Here is a 26,963-nt window from a genome sequence, read left to right on the forward strand (position 1 = left end):
ATGATCTTTATGTATCAATATAGAAAACGACTTGCCATTGTTCTGGGGCTTATCATTCTGATATATAGTCTGCATATGTTTTTTAACTAAGGTGGTATGTCCTGGTTAATGATGCAGATCAGAGATGGGGAAAAAACTGTGAGGTTCTTGCTTTCTCTGAGGCTGGTGTTTTTCTTGAAGACGTTTCATTACCAAACTAGGTAACATCATCAGCTTTGATGAGGGTGGGGGTGGGAGTGATATTACCTAATTTGGTAATGAAACATCTGCAAGGAAACCACTAGACTCAGACCAAGTCTGAGCCCAAGGACCTCATAGTTCAACCCCAGCTACAAATATTCTCTTCTATCAATATAGAAAAAACTGCCAGCAGATTATGGATAAGCCTGAATCTTAAACATGTGAAAGGAACAGGAAAGGAAATCAGCTTTGCACGTAAAACAAAATTACAATCAGTAGAAGCAGTTTTTGCAAATAAAATAAAATTTGTTGAAAAAGTTACAGGTTAAATGAGAACAGAGACATGAGAGGAAATGTTGCACGGCCTTGCAGAAAATGGAGTGCATATTTAATGGCATTTCCCCCTGCATCTTATTTGTTTAAAAATACCAACACTGCTAAGAATGAATTTGAAACAAATCATCAGCTGCTAGTGGTTGCTTCTAGGGAATTTTTCTACAGCAAATGCTTTTAATGGTTTAATTATCGAGGCTCTGTGAACAAATTTTAATAACCATGCAGCTGTTTGAAAGAAACCAGGCTTTTAAAATGCATCATCTATAGGACATTTTGGGTCAGGTTTATCTTTTCTCCTGCCGATTTATTCGAAATAATTATTTTTGCATTAAAAAAGCTATTCTATTTGCTTAACCACGCAAAAAGGATGACTGAATCCAGAGCGTATTGGGGAGAAATAGGGTACTTAAAGTAAAACTCATTTCATATTTATGCCTGGTTCGGAAGACAATATTAAAAGATTGGCTAAAAATAGCTGGGCAAAGATGTGCATTGTTGATATTGTATTGCATGATATTTATCAGAGCACCAGGAATACATGTGGATTCTTAGAAGGAGGTGCTGCGTATTGTAAAAAAAAAATACGCCAGTGTAGTACGGAATAAAATGATGGGGCTGGATTAAGCTGAAGGCCGAAGGTTCCTATTCACTCTCAATTGTAGAACCTCCAAGCATAAAGACTGCGTTTTTGAACATTGACTCAGTTGTCAGATACGTAGGAGTTATTCCCAATAGTGATATCCAAAATAAAAAAATATTGCTAATATTTGCTGTTTTATCAGTGATGGCTTATGCACACCGATTTGAAAGACTAAATCAGCTTGTATGAAACTATGAAAAAAGGAGTATCTGATTTAATTAATAGCAGAGAAATGCTGTCTCTGCACAAGGTCCAAAGCAATTCAGAATTTACAATGGATCTCTTTAAACACACAACAGCAACTCAACCCTATTTGGACACATTCTTCAAAACTGTGCTACCCCCAGGCGTATCATTTGGCCTCAATAGGTGCCATTAAGGATTTCAAGCTCTTTTGAATTTGTAGATCCAAGACAGAACAAGAAATGGATCTGTGATGCTTATTTATTCATTGATCTGCCCAACAGATTCCATATACTGGTAGGCTAGGATATAAAGCTAGGATATAAAGGCTAAAACCAACTTCCAACTATGTAACGTCAGATGACGATACTACAGCTATCTATAATTGCCCAATTGTAAAATTAAAGCAGAACCCCTTTTATGTAAGTTGCAGCAAACTATAGACTAGACTAGTTGAAAGGGACCATGGAGGTCTTCTAGTCCAACCCCTTGCCTAGGCAGGAAACCCTACACCACTTCAGACAAATGGTTATACAACATCTTCTTAAAAACTTCTGGGGTTGGAACATTCACAACTTCTGGAGGCAAGTTGTTCCACTGATTAATTGTTCTAACTGTCAGGAAATTACTCCTCAATTCTAAGTTGCTTCTCTCCTTGATTAGTTTCCATCCATTGCTTCTTGTCCTGTCCAGAGGTGCCTTGGAGAATAGGTTGACTCCCTCTTCTTTGTGGCAGTCCCTGAGATACTGGAGCACTGCTATCATGTCTCCCCTAGTCCTTCTTTCTATTAAACGCGACATACCCAGTTCCTGCAACCGTTCTTCATATGTTTTAGCCTCCAGTCCCCTAATCATCTTTGTTGCTCTTCTCTGCATTCTTTCTAGATTTTCAACAACTTTTTTACATCGTGGTGACCAAAACTGAACGCAGTATATTTGAGCAATGAATTTCTCTCCCCAATCAGTTCATTTAATTCAGTTGTCCGGACTGCATAGACATGGATTCATTCAATAAAAAATAAAATTAATGTTCCTGCAAACCAAGCTAAATCTACAAAGTACTGCCGTAAGCTTTATTAACCCGTGGAGCGTTAGGAGGATCTGTGGTCACACCAGTGGTGGGTTTCAAAAATTTTTGGAACCTACTCTGTGGGTGTGGCTTGCCCGCCATGTGTTCTCTCTCTCTCTCTCTCTCTCTCTTTCTTTCTCTCTCTCTCTCTCTCTCCCCTTCATTTTGTTTCTCTGTCCCTTTTTTCTTTTTTTCTTTCAACTCTCTCTCACTCTTTTTCTTTCTTTTTTATTTATTTATTTATTTATTCCTTCCTTCCTCCCTCTCTCTCTCTCTCTCTCTCTACCTTTATTTTGTCTCTCTGCCCCTTTTTTCTTTTTTTCTTTCAACTCTCTCTCACTCTTTTTCTTTCTTATTTATTTATTTATTTATTCCTTCCTTCCTCCCTCTCTCTCTCTCTCTCTCTCTACCTTTATTTTGTCTCTCTGCCCCTTTTTTCTTTTTTTCTTTCAACTCTCTCACTCTTTTTCTTTCTTATTTATTTATTTATTTATTTATTTATTCCTTCCTTCCTCCCTCTCTCTCTCTCTCTCTACCTTTATTTTGTCTCTCTGCCCCTTTTTTCTTTTTTTCTTTCAACTCTCTCTCACTCTTTTTCTTTCTTATTTATTTATTTATTTATTTATTCCTTCCTTTCTTTCTCTCTCTCTCTCTCTCTCTCTGTCAGTCTGTCTGTCTGTCTGTCTCTCTCTCTCTCTCTCTCTGTGTGTGTGTGTGTGTGTGGCAGTGGCAGGTTTCAAAAAAAATTTGGAACCTCTTCTGTAGGTGTGGCCTGCTTTCCGGGTCCACTGGTGGAACCTCTTCTAACTGGTTCGGTAGATTTGATGAACCGGTTCTACCGAATAGGTGTGAACTGGTAGGAACCCACCCCTGGGTCACGCAGAAAGTTAAAGAAGAATGCTTGACAAACAGGGAACAAGGAATTCAGGAATTCTGAATCTAGGGCAAAGGTTCAAATAAAGGATATTGCAGTGATGGGAAGAGATCGTTACGTACATTGCAACGTGCATTGCGGTTCATAAAGAGTCTGTAAGCATTAAGCTGCTCCAAATCAGAAGTGTCAATTAGAACAACAATGTTTATCTGGAGAAGCCCACAGCCTAGGAAGGATACGATCAGTGCCAGGAAACAACACAGCACCTTTAATCATTTCTCCCAAGATGCACCCTACAGACCACATGTCAACTGAAAACAAAAAAATGAAATGAAGGTAAACAAGAACACAGCAACAGAAACAACAAACAAATGAGGAGACTTATCTGGTTGGCTCAAAAGGACAAGCACGGTTCCTTGCTACTAGGATGTGGGATTCCTGGGAATGTTGCTGTTGTTGTTGTTGTTGTTGTTGTTGTTTTTATCCCGAATCAGATATTCTAATTAGAAGTAGAATCAGAATTCCATGGCAACCATTCTCTGTTCCATCCATCTGCTTCTTCTGCTTGTCTGTCCTATCAGGCCCTGCTATCACATTCTCAGTGATGTAGCAACAGAAGGGCTTGCTAGAGACAGAAGGTTTAAAAAAACGAAAACCAACAGGAACTGCACTAATGAAGGTGCAACCGATCCCTATTTCTGGCCCGCTGGCTTCGGATTTTTTTTAAAAAAAAATCTGTTCTTTTTCCCAGTCCCCCATTTATTTTTCACATTTCTGCATAAAGCAGGCTTAGCATTTAGGCGCAATCTGCAACATATCTAGGAACAGATTCCCCATGAAATGGGTAATTTATCCTGTAAATTCAAGACACTCCTTGATCGAATTCTACCTCCTTTGTCCTACTACCCCTATCTTAACTACCGTAACCCCCTGACTTACATCAGTTAATTGATCTGGAAAAGAAGAATAGCAATATTTCATTCTCCGAATAAAATCCTTCTCCGTGTTAAAAGTATTCCCTTTCAGAAACTAGGGAATACTTTTTGGGGAGGGACCAAAGTTCAAAGTTTAATGAATTTATATGCCTCCCAATCCCGAAGGACTCTGGGCGGCTTACATAAAACAACTCTAAAAAAATACTAACAAAATTTAAAATAGAGAGGAGACAAATTAAAAGACACATCATGCACTCAACCTTAGTGGGGCTCGACCTCATTCATGAGGTCAACAGCCTCAGACCAAAGAAAATGTTGGTTGAGCTTTACCACCTGGGTGAAAGGATGGTGGGAAAAGAGAAAAGGAGTTTGCAATTGTGAGATAAAATGTTTTTTTTTTTATTGCTAAGTATGTCTAAATTTGCTTGCATGCCTGGGAGCACTGTGGAAAGAAATAGAAAAGAACCAAAGACAATTTAAAGCTTGTTAGCTGGGCTTCTTAAGGTCATTCAACAGGGGAACTAATGTTGTTCCTGTCCCCTGTCTAGGCTGAATCCTGACTGCAGCAGCAAACCTAAAATGTTCCTCTAGGATAATCTACAGCCCAGGTCCCTGAGCTTAGCCTAATGCCATCACCCTCTGTAGGTTTCATAGATGAGTAAAATCAGTAAAGCAGAGGCATCTGAGAGATTGTGGGGAAAAGTCCAGCTTCTGTGGAAACCCTCAGTAACCGTTTAAGGGGTTTAGGGCAGGTCTGGAATGAACTATCCAAAACTCATCTGACCAGAAATCAGATATGCAAACAATGGAATCTTGGGAAACCCTCTTGTTTCCAAACTGGATGATATAGCTTTCCTGGTAAAAATTAGTTGAATGCAGAGGTGTCTTCCCAATATATTAGCCCAGGGGTCGGCAACCTTAAACACTCAAAGAGCCACACCAGTCCTAACAGGACGCGCGCCCCCTTTCAATTCTGGAGCCGACCGGAAGTCCGGTTCCTTCTCCTAGCACAGCATCCTTTTTCCTCTACCTGCCCTAACCAAAAGCCCTATCAATTGTGGAGCCGGCCGGTGACAGGGAGCTGCAGCAGAGGGATGAAAGAGCCACATGTGGCTCCAGAGCCGCAGGTTGCTGACCCCTGTACTAGCCTAGCCATGCAGAAAAAAAACCCAGCAGGAAAACCCTGATTATGATTCTATCACAGGTTCTGGCTCATTGTGCAGTATTATATATATCAGAAGACTAGAGGATTTTTAGAATTTCTAATTAGAAATCCACCCAAGGGAAATAGGGTTCTTCCCACAGGTGTTTTAATTGGTTTTTCTATTGTTATTTTTTTTGTATATTGCTCCAGGCTCCTTTGGGAAGGACAGCACTAAAAAAATAACATAAAAAATACATCAGTGTCCTGGGGTGAAAACACCAACATTGGAGTAAATAGTATTGAATTCATGGTATGGTAGCACCTGATCTGCATGTACTGCATGTTCCATCTTATAAAGCATCTTTCCTGACTCCCATGCCAAAAATGTTGGACTTCAGATCTCATTATCACTTATAGCTTTTATGTACATGGACAGCATGTGCACCAAAGATAAATTCCGTGTGTGTCCAATCACACTGGGTGAATAAAGAATTCTACTCTATTCTATTTCTATTATTTCTATTTCTATTTCTATTTCTATTTCTATTTCTATTTCTATTTCTATTTCTATTTCTATTTCTATTTCTATTTCTATTTCTATTCCTATTCCTATTCCTATTCCTATCCCTAATTCTATTCTATTTCTATTCTATTTTTCCTATTAAAGTGACAGAAGACTAGGTGGCCCCAAACCTGGGTAGGATTCCCATTTTTTAAAAAATGCAATTAGCAATTAGAAAACAAGGCAGCCAAAGTTACAGTTACAGGTAGTCCTCGACTTACAACCATTTGTTTAGTGACCGCAGTTACAAGGCACTGAAAAAAAGTGAGTTATGATCATTTTTTCACACTTACGACCATTACAGCGTCCCCAGGGTCACGTGATCAAAATTCGGACGCTTGGCAATCTTGGGAGTTCATATTTATGAGGGTTGCTGTGGCCCGGGGTCGTAAAATAGGGCTAAAACTCACTTAACCACTTTCTCACTTAGCAACAGAAATATTGGGCTCAATTGTGGTTGTAAGTTGAGGATTATCCGTATTCATATGCAGCAGTGGTGGGATTTAGATTTTTTACTACCGGTTATGTGGGCGTGGCTTAGTGGGCATGGCGTGGCTTAGTGGGTGTGGCATGACTTGGTGGGCATGGCGTGGCTTGGTGGGCGTGGCAGGGGAAGGATGCTGTAAAATCTCCACTCCCTCCCCACTCCAGAGGAAGGATACTACAAAATCCCCATTTCCTCCCGATCAGCTGGGACTCGGGAGGCAGAGAATAGATGAGGGTGGGGCCAGTCAGAGGTGGTATTTATTGGTTCTCTGAACTACTCCGGACCTTGCCCACTCTCATGGCCTTCCAAAAAGCTGTTAAAACCTGGCTATTCTGCAGGCCTGGGGCTGTTGACCTCATTGCTGAGATCCAGCCCCAATCAGATTGGGTGCATGGGTGATGTTTTTAAATTGTTTTCCTTTATTTTTTTTATTAATTACTCTTCTTCGTTTTGTAAGCCGCCCGGAGTCCTCCGGGATTGGGCGGCCTATAAATCTACTAAATAAATAAATAAATAAATAAATACTCAAAATTTCCACTACCGGTTCTCCAGAACTGGTCAGACACCTGCTGATATGCAATAAATTCTCCCTGTTGAACACCAAATTATGTGAGGGGGGGGGGTGGTATTTTAAAAAAAAATCCAAGGGGAAAGAAAGACAGAAGTGTGAAATATCTACAATAATAGGAAGATAGCAGATGGTGGTAGCATATTTCTTCTGTGCTAGAACTTAAAATCAGTGGGTGAAACTAGCACTCCATTGGGACAAGCCAAAAAAAAAAAAGCTGCCATTAGCTGCAATTATCCTCTGAAATTTACTGCTGCTAGATTTGATGATGGCACTTCTGATTAAACAGTTTCAAAAGTTCAGAGGCATTATTCAGCTCGGCTCCATCTGGATGCCGTTGCCTTTTGCTTGCAGAATTACAAACACCTCCATGGCTACCTTGCAATTAATTGATTAGCAAGTTTGCAGAGGCATCTCCACGACTTCAGAGCATGGACAGAATGAAAGAGGAGGAAAATCTCCCTGATTCATATGGTCTCAAATCATTTGTCAAATATCTGTATCTCTGATTTTAAAAAAAGAAAAAATAATCCAATTGCAAGAAGATACCACAAAGCAAGCCTTAAAACAGTCTTCCTTATTATGTAGGACTTTGAGACAGGAACTCCCATGATCCACAGCCTAACTTATCCAGAAAGTCCTATGCTGGGAAATGCTGTCTTTGGGAACATCAGTATATCTTGGTTTTCCCTGCCTTGGAATATTTTGTTTAGATCTTTGCCATGAAAAAAATATATATTAAAAAATAAATAAAACCAGTATTTACAGTATAAGGATCAGTTATTGGCTGGTCTTATTTAGATTTATTGTAGAACATCAGCTGTTCTTCCAATCTATGACTCTATGATGTTCTGATACCCTTCCTTTTTCCAAGTTTGGTCAGAGTGGTAGTCCTCACTTAATGACCACAACTGGAATTACATCACTCAGTGACATGGGTATTAAACAAAACATCACATGACTGGACTATTAGACTTATAAATGTCTTATAAATCCACCAGTGTCTCTGCAGTCATTCAGCGAGTCACCAAGTCATTAAGCACAACATCACATGACCACCATTTGTGACTCACTGCCAACTTCTCCAGCTGGCTGGTGAAGCTTGCAAACAGTGGTCCCAAGATGCTGCAGACATCATAAATTTGAGCTGTAAAGATACTTTTTCAGCATTATTATAAATTTGAACAGTCATAAATAGGACAGGTGTTCAATGTGGAGTATCTATATTGCAATCCAGAGATAAAGCTAGGATGTAAAAAGAAAGAGGGTAAGGTAATCACCATATTATTTGGAGTTCATTAACATCTAAATTTGCGTGTATGTTGAATTTCATTTATTTTATTCTTAGCAATAGTATGAAATCACTTTGTCTTGTGAGTATGACTATCTCTGTGAAGTTGAGAGGGAAGAGGTGTTAAATTCACAGGCTATTCGGAAGCGATGACCATTGCTATACATCTCCATAAGATCAAAAGACATTGCTTAATGGGCCTGTTAGAGTAGAATAGAATAGAAATAGAATAGAAACAGAATAGAAACAGAATAGAAATAGAATAGAAATAGAATAGAAACAGAATAGAAATAGAATAGAAATAGAATAGAAATAGAATAGAAATAGAATGGAATAGAATAACAGAGTTGGAAGGGATCTTGGAGGGCTTCTAGTCCAGCCCCCTGCTTAGGCAGAAAACCCTACACCACTTCAGACAAATGGTTAACCAGTCTCTTCTTAAAAATGTCCATTGTTGGAGCATTCACAACTTCTGAAGGCAAGTTGTTCCATTAATTAATTGTTCTAACTGTCAGGAAATTTCTCCTTAGAAGTTTGCAGTTATGTAGGAAAAATCTCCTTTTGTTTTAAGCAAAGCTTTACTGCTACCCACATTTGTGCTGATGAGTAAAATGAGTATTATTATTTTTTTAAGTGGAGAGTTAATTTCAATAAATACGCAATTGTCTGTACTTTCCTTCCCAGTTTAGTTCATCTTGTTCATCATTGTTCTATATCAAGGTGAGGATCCATGGCTTTTTTATGACTTGTGGACATCAACTCTCAGAATTCCCGAGCCAGCAAGGGAGTTGAAGTCCACAAGTCATAAAAGAGCCATGGATCTTCACCCCTGTTCTATAGGAAGAACTTTGTAAGGTTCTTGACTTGTTAAATTTAATTCTGGAGGAACTTTCAAATCGGTCCTGCTAAAGATGTAACGTACATTTGACAGACACTTTATGAGACATTTGCAACATTTTGGACCTTATGAAGTGACATACTGTAATAGTACTAGACACTTTGTGATATGTGAGCCTTTACAAAGGGTTTTTAATTCTTTTAAACTAGTAAAAAGTAAATGAGCCGAGGTGGCGCAGTGGTTGGAGTGCAGTACTACAGGCTACTTCAGCTGACTGCTAGCTGCAGTCCAGCAGTTCAAATCTCATCGGCTCAAGGTTGACTCAGCCTTCCATCCTTCTGAGGTGGGCAAAATGAGGACCCAGATTGTTGGGGGCGATAGGCTGACTCTGTAAAGCGCTTAGAGAGGGCTGTAAAAGCACTATGAAGTGGTATATAAGTCTAAGTGCTATTGCTAAAAAAACATCAAGATTTTGCCCCTTCAGTTTGTAAATATTTTCCATTTCATATTGTTGTCCCACTCTAGAAATCTTCAAAATCCCCAAGTACCTTTTTCTTAGTTTATGAGTATATTTCCCATTTTATTTTATTTTTACAGAGAAAACAAAGCCCTGTTCCTTTCTTAAATGAGGGGGGGGGGGGGGAAATACACTTTAGTCTATACTGGGTCTTGGGCTGTAATAGGGCCAAAGTAAAACCTTGGTCTATGGGTAAATGTATTTAGTTCCTGTAAAAGTAAAATCTGACATTATTTCTTTAACCCACCAGATGGGCAAACAGCTTAAACTATAGGCCACATGGTTAGCGGAAATCTGTACTGCTAAGTGCGCGAGCATACTTTTTCATTATTTGGTAATGCATTTATTTTGCTACCGAAATCCTGTTAGCCATTTAAACAACATCAACTGTACAGTATTATATGCAGGGAAAAGTCTGGAAGAGATATTTCTTTGCTATTTGAACGTCACTATAATAGAGTGGGGCATACATCTGCAAATAAATGTACTGCAAAAAAAAATATTTAAAATATATGAAAAGTGAATTCCTCTTTATAGATACAATCGTGCTTACAAATACAGCTAAAGGAATGTTTTGATCCAATGCAAGTCAATGACACATTACTTTAAGAGATGGGCCAATCAACAGTTATATTTTCTTTTTCGTGGCACGACAAAACCGCGCTCGACTAAGCCACGCCCGATTAAACCGTGTCGCTGACATCATCAACAGGGCGACCACAGCGAGTGCGGAGAAAGAAGGGCGCTTTAAATAGCGCTTTGAAAGCAAGCCGATTCAACTTAAGGTAAGGGTTAAATTTAGGGTTAGGTTAAGGGTTAGGGTTAGGTTTAGGGTTAGGTTAAAGGTTAGGATTAGGTTTAGGGTTAGGTTAAGGGTTAGGGTTAGGGTTAAGGTTAGGTTAAGGGTTAGGGTTAGGATTAGGTTTAGGGGGGTTAGGTTTAGGTTTAGGGGTTAATTTTAGGTTTAGCGTTTACAGCGTGCTTCTGTCTCCGCGCTGTTGTTGCGCTGTTGATGACGTCAGCTACGCGGTTTCGTCGAGCGTGGTTTAGTTGAACATGATTTTGTGGTGGAACCTTTCTTTTTAATATAGGAGCAAGGGGTCCAATCTAGAGCAAGGCTTTAATCTACAAGGAAGGCAAAATCTTCCGTAACTCTTTGCTCTTCTCCTATGTTCTTTATTGAAATCCCACTAAACTGCCACTTATATTGCCTTTAAGTAATCCACTGCTTAGATGAATCATTTCTGGAGCAAAGTAAATAAATCCATGGAAAGTATAATGTAGATCACATTGAGTATTCAAAGATAAAATATATTTCCCTGCCGTAATAGCAATCAAGAGTGGAGCCTTTATATCCGTGATGGCGAACCTATGGCACACGTGCCAGAGGTGGCACACAGAGCCCTCTCTGTGGGCATGCGCACCGTCACCAGTTGTTCTTCTGGTTTCCGGTGCATGCATGCGCCCTGGCCATCTGATCTTCATGCGTGCCAGAATCCCAGAAATCCGAAGACAAGATGTCTCCAAGTTTCCGGGGTTCCAGCGCGTATGCACATGCTTTCCAATTTGGACAACTCAGTGCCGAAAAGGTTCACCATCACTGTTCTACATTATAGATAAAATTAGCTATCTCCCTCTTTCATAGGGTGGGGTGCAGGAGAATATCTTTTAACTTTGACTCTATGATATGGGAAATGTTTGGAGCGGTTTGTTTTACATTTAGCAAATGAAAAAACATCCAAGCAATGATTCATGTTTGCTTGTGTGAATATATAAAACACATTATAGGATTTTATGCCTTGGGAGTGATGTTGGATTTATATTTATTGAGAAATATAACAGGGCAGCCAACTTCCCAAAAGCATATTTCAATGTCCCTTGGCAAAAAAAACCAGCATGCCAAAATAGCCAAAAAAAAAAATTAAACAAACCATAAAATTGAAACTTAGAGCTGAACAAAAGTTTTATACCTTTCAGGACACACTCAAAACTCTAGAGTAGGTAACATTTCTCTCTCTTGGTTCACACAGGGTGAAATTCCCTGTGTCATTGAAAATCTTGCAGGTATGAGAAATATGTGTGGATCCAGGTGGGCTTAAATGGCAACTTGTGGGCCAATTGAGATAGATTACAATTGTGATGAGTAGAAGATTTATTTAGGGGTGTTTCTGTTGCGTTGCTGATAACACTCCAGATTTCCACTTTCAAGCAAAATGGAAATCTCTGCAGATGTGTGGTTATCTGACAATTCATCTGTTAATCTTTACAGCTGATTTTGAATGCAAGCTGGTGAATGTAGACGATACAGTCTTCCTATTATTCAATAAGAGCCTACTTCCTCTATATGAAAGACTGGAGAATTTGCCTCAATCTATTGGACAAATCACCATATTTTTATAACTCAAAACTGTTCAACATGCATGGCTGTCCAGCTATCATACCACCAATTTATCAACGAGATGTTTGTTTCCTTTTAACACAAAAAATGTTGAAATAAACATACAGTTTTCCCCCTCTTACTAATAGAATTTCTTACTGTATACTCCCAAAGCTAAGATAGAACTTTTCTTTTTTCTTTGTTTTAGTTCTTTTCGTTTTCCAATATTGCTTTCACCATCTTTGAGAGATGGCCAAAAGAATATCACCAAAGCTCAAATGGACAAAAGAAAATAGGCTGTAGCCAAAGCCTTGTTCATAATACAGAACCTCCATGGATAATAAGGGCAATATTAATAGCCACACTAAGGAAAGCTCATTCTGAAAATCGGAGTAACTGCATCAGAAAGAACTGAAGAAGATTTCTAGGCAACAGGGGAAATAAATCAAAACATTCAGCATCAATGTTGTATTGACCCATCTCTGAATCCATACAACGCGAAGGTGGACCCAAACCAACGATGCATTAGCAAGCAAAAGGTTATGATGCCACCACAAAGGTCAAAAGGATTACAATGTTCAAAGCATCAAGCCAAAAAGGGAGTGGGGAAAGTTTTTTAAAAAAAGCTTAAAGAAACACATCAGCCATTTTCTTAAAAGCGTTAACACAGATAAAAGTAGAGTAGTAAAATTGGATGTGACAATATTTGCTGTATATTTGCTTCCCCCCCCCCTCCCAATCATCATCTCTGAATTTCAGATGACTCCAATAATAATTCCACGCAGCTCTACAATTCGGGGTTTGGGGAGATCGTCTGCTTTTGTTGTTTTTTTTTTTGCTTCTAGCTTTGTGTTCCTCTTGCATATTCTGTATTTGATTAGAAAACTGCAGAATGAGCCTGCGCGGGATGGGAAATGAATAATTCAATGAAAATTGCAAATGGCATAAGGATACAGTCCCTTCCTGGAAAGAGGATTTTATGGCGCACCATTTCTCCCATAATGCATCCTACTGACCATATATCCACTAGAACGGTAGAGACAGGGAAATGAAGAGAGAAAAGGGGTGGGGAGTGGGGGGAAGGAACAGGAAAAGTTAACTAAAACACTTTGGATCCTATAGGAGGGGGGAAAAAGAGGAGGTTTATCAGAGAAAGCACAATTTTATGTACCTTCCACCAAACATTTCTTTAAAAATACAGATACACACACACACAGAGACAGACAAAATACCCACCCCCATGCACAATTACAGGTAGTCCTCGACTTACAACAGGTCATTTAGCAACCATTCAAAGTTACAACCGCACTGAATTTAGTGACTTTAGTGTTTTTCACACTTACGACTATTAGAGCATCCCCATCCAAATTCAGATGCTTGGCAACTGACTCATATTTATGATGGTTGCAGTGTCCCAGGGTCATTTGATCACCTTTGGATGATCAGCAGAGTCAAAGGGGAAGTCGGTCCACTTCACAACCCTAACCCTAACCCTGACTTAACTACTGCTATGATTCACCTAAGAAATGTACCAAGAAAGGTCGTAAAAGTGGAGCAAGGCTCCCTTAACAACTGTGTCGCTTAGCAGCATATATTTTGGGCTCAGTTGTGGCCATAAGTTGAGGACTACCTGTATTTCATAAAAAGCAGCAGCTTGGAGGTCCACGAAATCAGAAAATACCTACTTCGTCAAATGTCCATTCCCCTTTACTGAAAGAATGGAAATATAATTTCAAAATCGTTGACACTTGGTATTAATGTTCCACTTTCTTATACTGTGTGCCATAGATAAAGACCTTATTTATTCAGAGATGAAATCTTATACCCACTTTTCTGGGAATAAAGCCTTCTAAATTCATCGGGACTTATTTTGAACGTCGACAGCATGGCATGGAGCTCCAATCATTTCTAATTGACCCTATGCAGGGAGAATCAAACCTGGTAATTCTATTTCACCCAGGTCACTCCCTTTAAACGGTACCAGAAAAGTTGACGTATTCTCATTACACGTTCTTGTTTATTCCCCTGCACAAGGAAATTACAAAGTAAATGGATTTGGGACGTGGGGATGAGAAAAAGCTAATCATTCCAAAAGGGCTACTTAATAGCATTTGGGAGGATTAATTTTTTTAAAAAAAACCTGGGTCAATGGTTGCCGTGTGGTGAAGATGTAGCTTAAAAAAAGGAACATTTTATGAGCTTTTGATTCCCGCTATGTTTACTAATAGCCTTTATGTGGAGCCGTTTCTAAGCCACATTTATAAGTTTCCAGCTACTACAATCGCTAAGTCAGACTGTTTTATGTATCTGGATAAGCGATACGGGGAGGATGTCCTAACTCCTTTTTTTCCTGTGAAATTGCAAAGGTATTCAGAGTGCTCTTCTTTTAGCATATTGCCACTTTGCTAAGAATGCCTATAAATTATACAGCCAACAGGTTATAATCACCTTGTTCCTTCTCAAACCTTTTTTTAAAATTGTCTTTCTCTCAGAATAATGATTGTACAGGAATAAGCCGCATTATGGGGCCTTTCAGCTTTATGTGTCCACGAAAGAGCAAAGAGTTGTTTCCATGCAGCCGATGAGGTTCAGTGTTTTAAAGGCCTCAGCTAATCTGGTAAGATCATCCTATTAGCCATACCGAGAGATTTTATAAACCGTTGAGAGACGGGTTGGATGCTTTGTACTTTAACTGATGGGGGTGCTTTAAAAATATTTGGGGTGGTTCTTTGATCACAACAGAGAAACCTAAAAGGACCCACGATATAGTTAAGGAATGGACAGAGAGAGATTTATAACCTGGGGTTATAACCTGGGGTTGCCTGGGTATTTATTTATAGGGGGAAAATGTCCGGACCAAACGTAATTTCTAATGTTCCTCCTTACCAGAGGGAACCCCCTTGTGGAGTACTGTGAAGCCATTAACCATGGCAACTCCACTATGCTGTACAGTAAAATCCATTTTACAGCAGAAAGTAGAAGCCATTTTAAGGCACAACAGGCTGTATCTTAGCAGAACACACACAGGTGTGTTAGGGGTGTCTTACCCCCACAGTATTTGTTTCCAGAGAGTAAGTCATCTGTGGACCAAATTTGGTTGAAATTGCTCGAGGTGTTCCAGAGTTATACTGGAACATACACACACACAGCCATTTTTATGTATATAAGAAGATATAATCTTTAGGTCTGCTTTTCAGGTTCATTGTATGAGTGGTAACTAATTATCAAGTGGTCCTTGGGAAGGAACAGAGACAGAAGGCAAATCAACAATAATCTTCCCCCTGTGGGTCAGTCACACCCAAAATCAGCGATACTGGAACTCCTCAAAATGTTCAGCTGAAGACTAAATCAAGAGATATTCCATAGTAGGCCATTGATTTAAGTTGAAATAAATAGCTATAAGACAAATATAGAAGCAACTTTTGCTATGGATACTTTTTTAGGTGAAGTTATCATGAGAAGCAGAGTTTAATTAAGAGCCTGGTATTATTTCTAATATTTCTTTCTATTCCTTCCCTAAGTAATTTTTCATTAATAGCTACTCCAACTAAACCCCTAGTCCATAATTACAGATGAAAAATACAGGGGTCAGGCAGTTAGAAAAGACTTCACAAGGACAGGATTGCCCATGATCCAGTTTAAAGAAATTTAAGGGACATGTGAAATATGATGGAGTAATTATTCATCTTTCTATCTCTGTTAGATATAAAGCAAAAAAAACCCTCTACATCAATATATTTAGCAATGATAGGACTACATTAGGGGATGTGTCTGATATATGGTACCTACCGCATTCCTCAAGAAAGACATGGCTTCCATTTTGAGTCAATTTTAGGTATCCGAACTGGTACTGGTAGATTTGGTTCCAACTAAAACTAGGATTTCCTATCACTATCAAGCCTCCTTACCATTTTTATCTTAAAATGGTTTTCCCTGGAAAGTATACCTAGTTAAAGGCATTGCCAGTATGGAATTGAGTCCCAACCAACATTGTTTTTATATTATACATGATGATGATGGCTTTATAGAGCAAGGGTTTCCAAACTTGGCAACTTTAAGACTTATGGATTTCAGTTCCTAGAATTCCTCATCCAGCCATGATGGCTGGGGAATTCTGGGAGTTAGTCCACAAGTCTTAAAGTTGCCAAATTTGGAGATCCCAGTTACCAAGGGGCATTATATGAATACCTCCTACAAACCGGAGATATAACATGATTGTCTCAACATAGGATAGTCATAGATCAGGGATGTCAAACTGGCGGACCACAGAATCGATGCATCATGCGTAGGCCACACCCACCCCAATTCTGCAAATGGGAGAAATGTCACAAAACATCACATGACGGCAACGTGATGCAGCAAGTTTGACGCCCATGTCATAGATTTCTTTACCTATTAACTTTATCCTATCCTGTTGCCTACTTTTCTGTCTAATGGGGAGAGGATTTCAAATGAGTGATGTCAAGACTTGGAGAGTCCTGTCCACTTGCAGATGTCATACTTTCCCAGTGATAAGTAATATTGTGTGTGTGGGGGTGTGTGTGGGGGGGTGTTGTTCATTAAAGGTGCACACACAACATAATATTCAGGCTGAAATCCAACTATTTTAGCAATATGAACCCACCATGAAAAAGGGCTAACTTATTCTATCAGTATCATCCATGGTATGCCTAGCAATTATTTTCTAATTCTCTTCTAATCTATTTTCTTTTCCTCTGCTTCTTCTCTTTTTTGCATCCTTGGCAAAGAAACAAATTGTTGTGGAATCAAGCTATTCTTTTTATTAACCAAAACAAATCTGTATAAAATGTTTCATTTAGAGGACAAGATGGACAAGTCTGAAAAAGCAAGTATTTTAAAGGGAACAATAATTTAGGAACCTTGGGAACAAGAGGTAAGCAAATAAAGGTAAAATATATTATCCATAAACTTTCATCCAGAAAAAATGAAAGCATGGAATGGCCCTAAAAGGCAAATAGCACAATGGATGGACATTAATTTAAAATAAATGACATTCCTTCCAAAAATTTAAGACGATTAATTAATATTTTACCTCCCATAGACCGATTAGATCTCACAGGTTAGGTCTCCTCCGGATTCCATCTGCCAGCCAATGTCAGCTGGCGACTCCCCGGGGGAGAGCCTTCTCTGTTGCAGCTCCAGCCCTCTGGAATGACCTCCCCATGGAGATCCGGACCCTTACTACCCTCCCGGCCTTCCGCAAAGCTACCAAGTCCTGGCTGCTCCAGCAGGCCGGGGGGCTTGTGAAACATCCAGCCCCACGGAAACTGTGAATGTTGCGTTTTTTAAATTGTTGTCTTTGTCTATTTATCCCCCTTCCCTTGTCTATTGTGAGCCGCCCGGAGTCCTTCGGGAGTGGGCGGCATACAAGACAAATAAACTAAACTAAACTAAACTAAACTATTTTAAGTTTAGAATAAAATTTATGTCTCTTCTTTCTTACAATGGTTCTATTATATTTACAACGTTCCGGGAATTCAAAACCTGAAATTAATTTCTCACAACGCAATATATCAATGTAGTCCCATTGATAGATGAGTCCCTTTCTCACTTGACTTTCACGAAGCAGCAAAATTACTGGATTGTTCATTGCACAATAATATCCTACTCTAGTTTTGCCTATGTGAAATAAATTAATTTTAACTATCACAGGAATGATATAAAGAGCTTGATCATGAATTTCTTGAGGAAGTTCTAGTAGATGTTTCAGTTCTGAGGGATGTCTGAATTCTGTTCGGTAGAAAAGGAAGACCATATTGGCCAACCTGAATGGAAAATGACATCGTATCCCTGTGTTTTTGTAGTTTTTTAGGATTGCCAATGATTATTTGGTCTTTTGTCTGAACCAGTGTAGATTGCCTATATTATGTTTCTGTCCACAGAAACCTGTCTTAATAAGTCTTGTGCTTCTTTAGAGCTTACATTCTAAATCAAAACCAACCCTTGATCTCACCTTTTTCCAGTTGGCTATTACAAAACTTCTGAATAAGAAGATTTCCAAAGCATCTCATTCTTTATTATCGTTTTAAAAAAAGATATCATTTTTAAAAAAAAATCTGAGTACTATTGATAACTAACTACAACTAGAATTACTTTTAGGACAACTGACAGTTTGAAACAGCAAATGCAAGGTCTACTTTAAAAGTAGACCACATTTTGATCCAATATAATCAATGGCGAAATCAGGCTAAAAATCAGTGCTAAATGTCAGCTTGCAGATTGTAGTCAAAATGTCAGTTAAAAGAGCTGCAGGAGGCTAATTGGATTCCCCAACTTAAAGGGGAAAGGTTTCAAAGGTGCAGAATTTCCTCATTACATTTAACACACACAACATATTCTTAGCAAAATAGCAATCTAATGAATGCATTTCTGTCGTTTTATTTGCAGCCTTGATCCATGTCATTTATGCAATCATATCATAATAATGTACTATTAGCAGGGATTCTTTTTAAGCAAAGAAATACTTGGTAGGATGAAAAGAATTGAGCATAACAAAATAATATCCTTCTCTCGTTAGCAGGTCATTTGGGCTAGAAGAGGTTCCTCTCCAACTCTATCCACCTCATTTTTTTTTAAAAAAGAAGAAAATTGCACAATTATGGTATAATAGGGTACAATTTTCACATCACTATCTTCTCCTCTTACCTAGGGACCTAAATATAAGGACTACATTATTTTATTTTTTAACGTGGTAGCATCAAAATGGACCCATCTAAAGTCATTTCTGCATTTTTATGATAATAGAGGATTTTAGCAGATTTTCTACAGCTGAGCTGAGAAACTTTCAGTTCAAATATTGCTCCAGAAGAAGTGTAGCCAAAATGGCTTTGTTATTGCTCTGACTTTAATAGACCTCCCCTCTTTCTAAATTGGGGTGGAGAACAATGGCCCTTTTATGACTTGTGCAGTTCAACTCCCAGAATTCCTGAGCCGGCCATACAGGCTCAGGAATTCTGGGAGTTGAAGTCCACAAGTCATAAAGGGACCATCTTTCCCCCAGTAGGCGGTTGCTAACCGGTTGACTACCAGTTCGCTTGTGCTCACCTGCAACGCTTCCGCGCATGAGCAGAAGTGTCCAGGCGGGTGGGCAGAGCCTCCCACCACTGCCACTACCAGTTCGGCTGAACTGGGCCGAACCGGCAGCAAGCCACTTCTGCGTTCCCCACCTCTGTTCTAGATTAAACTTTCTACCTGAAAGGAATGGGGAGGAAAGGAGTCCCAGCAGGGGTGGGGTTCTCGCCCCGTTCCAACCGGTTCGGATGGAACGGGGCCAGCGGCGTCCTCGTGCATGCGCTCAGTGCGCGCATGCGTACTAACACCTGTGTGATGCTCCAGCTGCTCCTGGAGGATCGCGCAGGCGCTGTATGCGTCCTGCGCATGCATGGAAGCGCAGAACTCGTCAAAACTGGGTAAGAAACGCGGGCGGGTGGGTGGATCCTTCGGCGTTCCCAGAAGTTACTTACTTCCGGGTTCGCCGACCAACCGGTTCGCGGGGACCACCGCGAACCGCCTGAAACCCACCCCTGAGTCCCAGATTTTAAATGTCACAGCAAGCTCATCATGTCCTTTCCTTGCTTTGGAGTTAGTGTATTGTGTGAATCAATCAACTGTGTGTCATAAATCATGCCAACCTTTTTTTTTACACTAAATCAAAGTAAATGCATTGTGGTTAGGCCTGAAGCCTCCATACCTCTGCCGAGTTTGGAAAGCGTAGTTGATGAGGGCCAATTTAGAGAAGGGAAGGATTAATAAGGATGATGTTTTGAATCCAGTAAAGATGTTCAAAGTTCATGTGACAGGGACAAAGGCTGCTCTTTTGCTCTAACGTGAGGGCATTTTCATGCTGCCTTTGGGCTTTCCCTCTTACTGCCTGCAGGCATTTTGTGCCATCATGTTTTGTGACCTCGATGCTGTTCCTTGAAGTCAAGAAGGTGGAGATTACACCTTAATTCTCCCTTACTCCCATCCTTAGTCTTCCTTCACTGTTTCCTTCTGCAGCATTGAAAAATGGTTTTGTGGATAGTGAAACAAAGCTTGTTTGTTTGTTTTTTAATGAAAAGAATATTATATCACGATGTTCTGGTATTTTTTAGAGATTGAGACCATTATAGGCACATTTGGACACAGCGCTAATCTTAGATAGGAGCAGTCCTCGTATATAGAAAGGCTGTATGTTTATCTAAATTAGCTCTTTATATCTCAGTTAGGTTGAGAGGTATATTGTATAGCATGGCGTCCAATGTGATCTTTTTTTTTTTTAATTGCCTGGTGAGCTGCACCATTCTCTTCTCTTCAGTAACTCTTCTTGTAGTAATTTAGCAGGGAATTCAATGGACATGTTATTTCTATTCTCAAAATGACAAGTTGGCCAGTGGTTGTGGCTTTTAATATCAGACCTAAGACTTGCAAATTCTCCCCTACAGTCTGTTGAATTCTAAATTGATGGTATCGCAGTCCTTCACTTGTGTAGATAGTAAAGTTTTTTTGTTTTCATGTTGGTTTCATCAAATGACATTTGCAGAGTCAGATCCTATCCAGAACTGGTTTGCTCCTCCTTTCCCTCCCCTCCCCAGACAATTGACAGTCCTTACTTTTCTCTGTCTCAATTTTCTCCACATTTATATGTCCTACCATTCTCCTTGTAGCCCATTCCCAGGATGACTTCTGGTGCTCTGTAATAGCGTGTGACCACATAGGGTGTCATCATGAAGCTAGTGCCTGCAGTCCTGGCCAGTCCAAAATCCAGGATCTTCAACGTACAGTCTGATTTTACCACAATATTACTTGGTTTTAAATCCTGAAAGAGAGAGGGAGAGAGAGGGGGGGGAGAGGGAGATGCAAGAGAGAGAGAAAGGGATAGGCATTAATCTCACACCCATAATATCATTGGTTTTTGTCTATTGTGGGAGAAGAGTGTGAAATGAAAGACCCAAGAGGGCCTTCAGCTGGCTGAAGATTATTCACTGGTGAGGCAAGAAAGGTAATCAGTATTTCAGTGATCGCCAAAAGTTTGATGACCACACAAGGATCTCATTTAACATTTTTGGAGACAACTGAGAGTATCAATAATGGGCCAGTGATGCAACAAAGTGGTTGTGGTTGTGTCTGTAGGAGATGACCAGACTAAGCCCAAGGGAAAGGTCAAACGCATCATAAGTCATTAGTATCTACATGCCCACAAGAGACCTAAGCCCCCCCCCCCCCGGGAATACCTTTTATTCCCTTTATTTCCCTTGACCGTTAGTAGGTCAGATTTTTATAGAGAACTTAAGCTTGCAAACTCATTTGAACTGCCTGAATCTCCTGATTTCCCTGGCATTTAACAGTGTCATAATCCCTTAGTGGAACCAGGTAGACAATAAGGAAGATGACAATAAGGAAGATGATGGAAATATACAAGAGCCACTATTTAGGCAAAAGGGGCTGAACCACTTATTAAGATCTGAGAAATGAGACAATGGTTGGAAGAGAATCAGGTGAGCCTTCCAGACACATTGGAGTGAAGGGGTGGAGGTGTAGCCACAATGAGACTTGCAAGATTTTGTTATAGGTAAAGGAAAAGGTTCCCCCGCAAATGCATGCTAGTCGTTTCCGGCTCTAGGGGTGGTGCTCATCTCCGTTTCCAAGCCAAAGAGACCAAAGACATCTCCGTGGTCACGTGGCCGGCATGACTAAACACCGAAGGCACACGGAATGCTGTTACCTTCCCATCAAAGGTCGTTCCTATTTTTCTACTTGCATTTTTTATGTGCTTTCGAATTGCTAGGTTGGTAGAAGCTGGAACAAGTAACGGGACCTCACTCTGTTACATGGCGCTAGGGATTCAAACCGCTGAACTGCCGACCTTCTGATTAACAAGCTCAGCGTCTTAGCCACTGAGCCACCGCATCCCTTGTGCACAGTGTTATAGACAATCTCAAAAATATAGTTAGTCTTCCTGTGGAATTAATTTCTTGATATGGTCTCACAGACCAGGATTTTCAATACTATTGATTTTTTTTTAGAGGATTTTGGATGAGGGGGGTTTCCCTTTAGTTTCTAAAACAACAGGACTTGTACTTTTGCATGTTTTCTATCTTAAAAACCTTGCTACCGTAGCAAATGTAGTTACAATAGATTTCAGGGATGCAAACAACAAATTTAGGGTTCCATGTGCTCCCCTCTTGGGCTTTGAAATCTACACTGTTGCTCATTCCAGTGTTTCTGGCTATGATAGAAGTGCAATAAAAGCTTGAGATGGGCATGTCCATGAATAATCAAGAAACCACAAGAGTAACATTTATAATTTTCTTCATTTCATTCTTGTGGGAAAATCGTTCATACTTCGAAAGGGAGGATGGCCAGCTTACCCTGTGAATGATTCCTGCAGAGTGAAGGTGTTTGATACCACACAGCATCTGATAGAGCAGGTAAGACATTCTCTCGTGATCTAACTCCATTTGAATCACCTGGCACAAATTGGCATCCATCAACTCCATTACTAAGTAACTAGACAGGAGAACAAAGTGACATCATCATTCCTTGGCACCTGTGAGATGCTTCCGGTTGTAGCATTTCTTTCTACAATTTCAGCCTTTCACAAATACCTGTAAAAGGTAAAGGTTCCCCTCGTACATATATTCTAGTTGTTCCCGACTCTAGGGGGCGGTGCTCATCTCCGTTTCAAAGCCAAAGAGCCAGCGCTGTCCGAAGACATCTCCGAGGTCATGTGGCTGGCATGACTAAACGCCAAAGGTGCATGAAACACTGTTACCTTCCCACCAAAGGGGGTTCCTATTTTTCTACTTGTATTTTTACATGCTTTCGAACTTCTAGGTTGGCAGAAGCTGGGAAAAGTAACAGGAGCTCACTCCACTACGCGGCACTAGGGATTCGAACCGCCAAACTGCCGACCTTCTGATCGACAAGCTCAGCATCTTAGCCACTGAGCCACCGCCTTCCTTGTTTGTCTGTATCCCACCTTTGTTATTTTTTACAAATATACTGTATTTGAGGCACTGAATATATCCAACATGTCTTCCTCCTTCTATTTCTCCTATCTTCCTCACCACAGCCCTGTGCGCTGGGCTGAGAGAGAGTGATTGGTCTAAAGTCATTCAGCTGGCTTTCAAGGCTGAGATGGAACTAGAATTCACTATCTACTGGTAACTGGCCCAAACTCACCAAATCAGCTTTCATGGCTAAGGCAGGACTAGAACTCACCATTTCCACCTAGCTTTCATGACAAAGGGCCCACAGTCTTCGGCTTTCTTGCCTGGTTCCTTAACCACTAGACCAAACTGGCAAATTGCTCGTCCTCAGTCACCAAATGATATTTTATATCATGGCTTATAAAGAGTGGTTCATGGCTTAACATTAAGCTTGAAAAACTTAGTTTCTTTAATAAACAAATCAAGAGTTAGAACAATATGTGAACCCAAATTCCGGCTAGCAACATTTTTGTCACCTGCATTGTTTAAATAGATATATCTAGAGTTAGATTCTGAATGTTGGCCTTATTTCTAAATAAATATATATATAGCTTCCTCCCATAATTGGGGCTTACCAGGGGTTGTAAAAATCTAATAGATACCTTTCACCCTGGCTTTGCTGATAACGGATAAGAGCCTGTGGCCTAATGGCTAAGAAGTCTGTCTAGTACAGTGATGGGCAACCTTTTTGGCATGGTGTGTCAAAAATCGGCAAAAAATCGAGCATAACTCGCATTGTGTGTCACTTCGACAAAAACATAAGACTCTCTGTGCCAGCCTGACTGGAGAGAGGCGCGCACTGTCCCCGCGCTCCTCTCCTGTGGGTCCTCCCTCGCCGCGCTGATGACGTGTGTGCGCACGGCACGCACGCCTTACCAGCAGCCCCTGCGCTCAGAAAGGGGCGGCGGCGATACAGTAAGTGAGTGTGGGCGGGGGAGATCACATGTCCCCCCCCCCGTTCCTCCAGCACAGATTCTTTCATCCTCGGCGGCCGTGCAGGAGCCGAGGATGAATCGCATAAAATCCTGTGCGTGTCACCCCAAATGGCTACGCGTGTCAGCACTGACACGCGTGTCATAGGTTCGCCATCACTGGTCTAGTATGTAATATAGCCCAGGTTCAAATCCCAGTAAGGGTATGGCTAGCTGATGAGAGCTAAATAGCTTGAAATAGATCTATACTAGTCTCCCTTTATTTATCAGCACAAATAAAAAAACATATATATATATATATATATATATATATATATATATATATATATATATATATATATATATATATATATATATTAATAATTATTGTAACGAGCCTATAACTTTTCTTTTGCTTTTTTTAGGTATATATGGAGTAAGTTCACACATCTTATTAAATCTTTGACACTAGATATCTTTATATATATATATATATATATATATATATGTATATGTATATGTATATGTATATGTATATGTATATGTATATGTATATGTATATGTATATGTATATGTATATGTATATGTATATGTATATGTATATGTATATGTATATGTATATGTATATGTATATGTATATGTATATGTATATGTATATATATGCATACTTACATACACACACACATATACATACACAAAGAGAGGGGGGGACTTTTTGACCCCAAAATAAGCACTTGGCTTTATTTTCAGGGAGGTCTTATTATTTTTGAGGTGCAGTGAGAGTGGTCACCTCATGGCTGCTGCTGTGTTGCAATATTTTTAGGAACGGCTTATTTTCGGAGAAGAGCTAATTGTAGCGCAAGCCCCCAAGCCCCCCCCCAATTGGGCTTATTATCCAGGGAGGTCTTATTTTGGGGGAAACAGGATCTGTGTGTATGTGTGTGTGTAATTTAATACATCTTGAAATAACTATGTGTTCAAAATATTGCCCAGCCAAGATTTGCCTTCTCTCATCATAAGATACAAAGTGAGGACAGTAAATGAATTTAAAGATTACTTTGAGTCTGATTATGTATCAAGCAAGAGAAAATAATGCTCAATAGAAATATTAATATGTTTTCTGTCAAATAATTTTAGAGTCATAAACTCTAATGAAAGAAAGTGTTTCACTTTTCATTCTACTCTTCCTCTTTCTTTTAAAGTGAGATGGCTTAAAGGTGAATTTTCAAAATCCTGGATATCTCAGGAAATTCAGAAGGAAGTCCCATCACAAAGCAATTAAATCAAATTCCTGGGAACCATTGCCTATGTATGTGTCCTGCATTCATTCTTCTTTCTCATTCCCTGTAGCTGATTTATACATTTGCTCAGCTCTTTCTATTAGGGTTCTCAATGGCTGTTCTCTGTTTTTCTATTCCTACATCAAGCTGTAATTGATTTCTGAAATACCCAAAGTAGTGGAAGCCTTGAATCTGCAAAACTCAAGATTACCTTGAGCTGCTCCTTAAGCAGTTTCTAAGAAAGAGCAGCTTTTTATATTTTGTTGTTCTTAGCTCTTAGTTTTCCCTGCAAGATACCAAAGCGGATTACTACACACACGCACACACACACAGACATCCTCACAGCAAAGTTTCTCTCTTGACTGCATTACTTACACATCCTGGAACTCCTCCAGAGATTTCTGTGGTGTAAAGACATTTAATAAACTGATAATCTGAAACGCAACAAGAGACAAAAAGGAGAGAAAAGAATAATTAAATATTAATGGTCGATCAGGTTAACATGGACTGCCTCACTGTTTCGAGTGTACACTATTCTATGCAGTAAAAAGGAAGGTAAAAAATTCAACCATGTTTTCTTCCCAGCTAAGAGTTCTGTGACTACATTTGCAGCCTCAGCGGAAGGACAGGTAGAATTTGCAAAACCATGAAACTGTCAGTGTAGATATATTCATGAACTGGAACAGAGACATGGTAACAAGGTCAGCCAATGAATAGACATGGCAGCTGGGTCAGCCAATGAGGGCTGTTTGGAAACTCAAACAGTATTTGCTGTGTGAGCAACAAGGAGACAGCAAGGAGCCTAGGCGTGGCTTAGCTTATTTTCTAAACTAGTCTGCTGCTCAAAACTGAAACTAAAACTGTTCTCTCCCTGGCTTCTGTTTGTACCTACTTACAAGCTCTCCTCTCTACTACATTGGAAAACCTGCTTTTGGTATTGTATATTTTAGAGATGGCTAACCTTTTTGTTGAGCCAAGTTCAGCGGTTCTAATCTCACCGGCTCAAGGTTGACGCAGTGGTTGAGCCAAGGTGGCGCAGTGGTTAAATGCAGCACTGCAGGCTACTGCTAGATCAGCAGGTCAGCGGTTCAAATCTCACCGGCTCAGGGTTGACTCAGCCTTCCATCCTTCCGAGGTGGGTAAAATGAGGACCCAGATTGTTGGGGGCAATATGCTGACTCTCTGTAAACCGCTTAGAGAGGCCTGAAAGGCCTATGAAGCGGTATATAAGTCTACTGCTATTGCTATTATTGTTGGGTGCCAAAAATGTGAGCGTGTGCACACGACAGCGCACATGTGCATGCCAGAACCCATAATGCAAAGCATCACCCCACATGCGCATGCACGCACAATCCCCCACACACATGTGCCACACTGCTCACCTTCAAGCTGAGGTTGATATTTCCTCCAGAGGTCTGGGGGAGGCCATTTTCACCCTCCCCAGGCTCCAGGAAAGCTTCCAGAGTCTGGGGAGAGCGAAAAATGGGCCCAACGTGCCTTCTGGAAGTTTGGAAACGATCCATTTCTGGCTTCTGGAGGGCCTCCGCAGGAGGCTGGGGGAGGCCGTTTTTGCCTCCTCCAGGCTCCAGAAACTTTCCTGAAGCCTGGGGAGGGTGAAAACGGCCTCCTCCGGAAATCAGTTGGACGGTGTGTGCATGCGCGCTAGAGCTGATGGCTCGGGTGCCGGCAGATATGGCTCCGCCTGTCACCTGTGGCACGCGTGCCATAGGTTCGCCATCACGGGTATATTTACTTCATGTGTTATATTATATATAAAGAG

At 40.2% G+C, this 26,963-nt stretch overlaps 1 protein-coding gene across 7 annotated transcripts in view; it reads right to left on the bottom strand.

The window, feature by feature from the left end:
- Positions 1-26,963, bottom strand: part of MAPK10 (mitogen-activated protein kinase 10) — a 257,681-nt gene that overhangs the window by 64,254 nt on the left and 166,464 nt on the right. For 5 of the 7 annotated variants that reach the window (XM_087724067.1, XM_087724062.1, XM_087724066.1 and 2 more), the window contains exons 6-9: positions 25,559-25,617; positions 22,372-22,510; positions 20,654-20,819; positions 12,956-13,027 (exon numbers count right to left, since the gene is read on the bottom strand). In XM_087724067.1, the coding sequence (XP_087580193.1) occupies positions 12,956-13,027; positions 20,654-20,819; positions 22,372-22,510; positions 25,559-25,617 (436 nt within the window). Of the gene's footprint in view, positions 1-3,521; positions 3,594-12,955; positions 13,028-20,653; positions 20,820-22,371; positions 22,511-25,558; positions 25,618-26,963 lie in introns of all 7 variants that reach the window. The other 2 variants (XM_087724063.1, XM_087724065.1) reach the window with 1 other exon arrangement.

The sequence above is a fragment of the Thamnophis sirtalis genome, unplaced genomic scaffold (assembly GCF_051295495.1).
Source record: "Thamnophis sirtalis isolate CommonGarterSnake01/CBP01778 unplaced genomic scaffold, rThaSir2_p1.2 scaffold_10, whole genome shotgun sequence".
In the NCBI taxonomy this organism is placed as follows: Eukaryota; Metazoa; Chordata; class Lepidosauria; order Squamata; family Natricidae; genus Thamnophis; species Thamnophis sirtalis.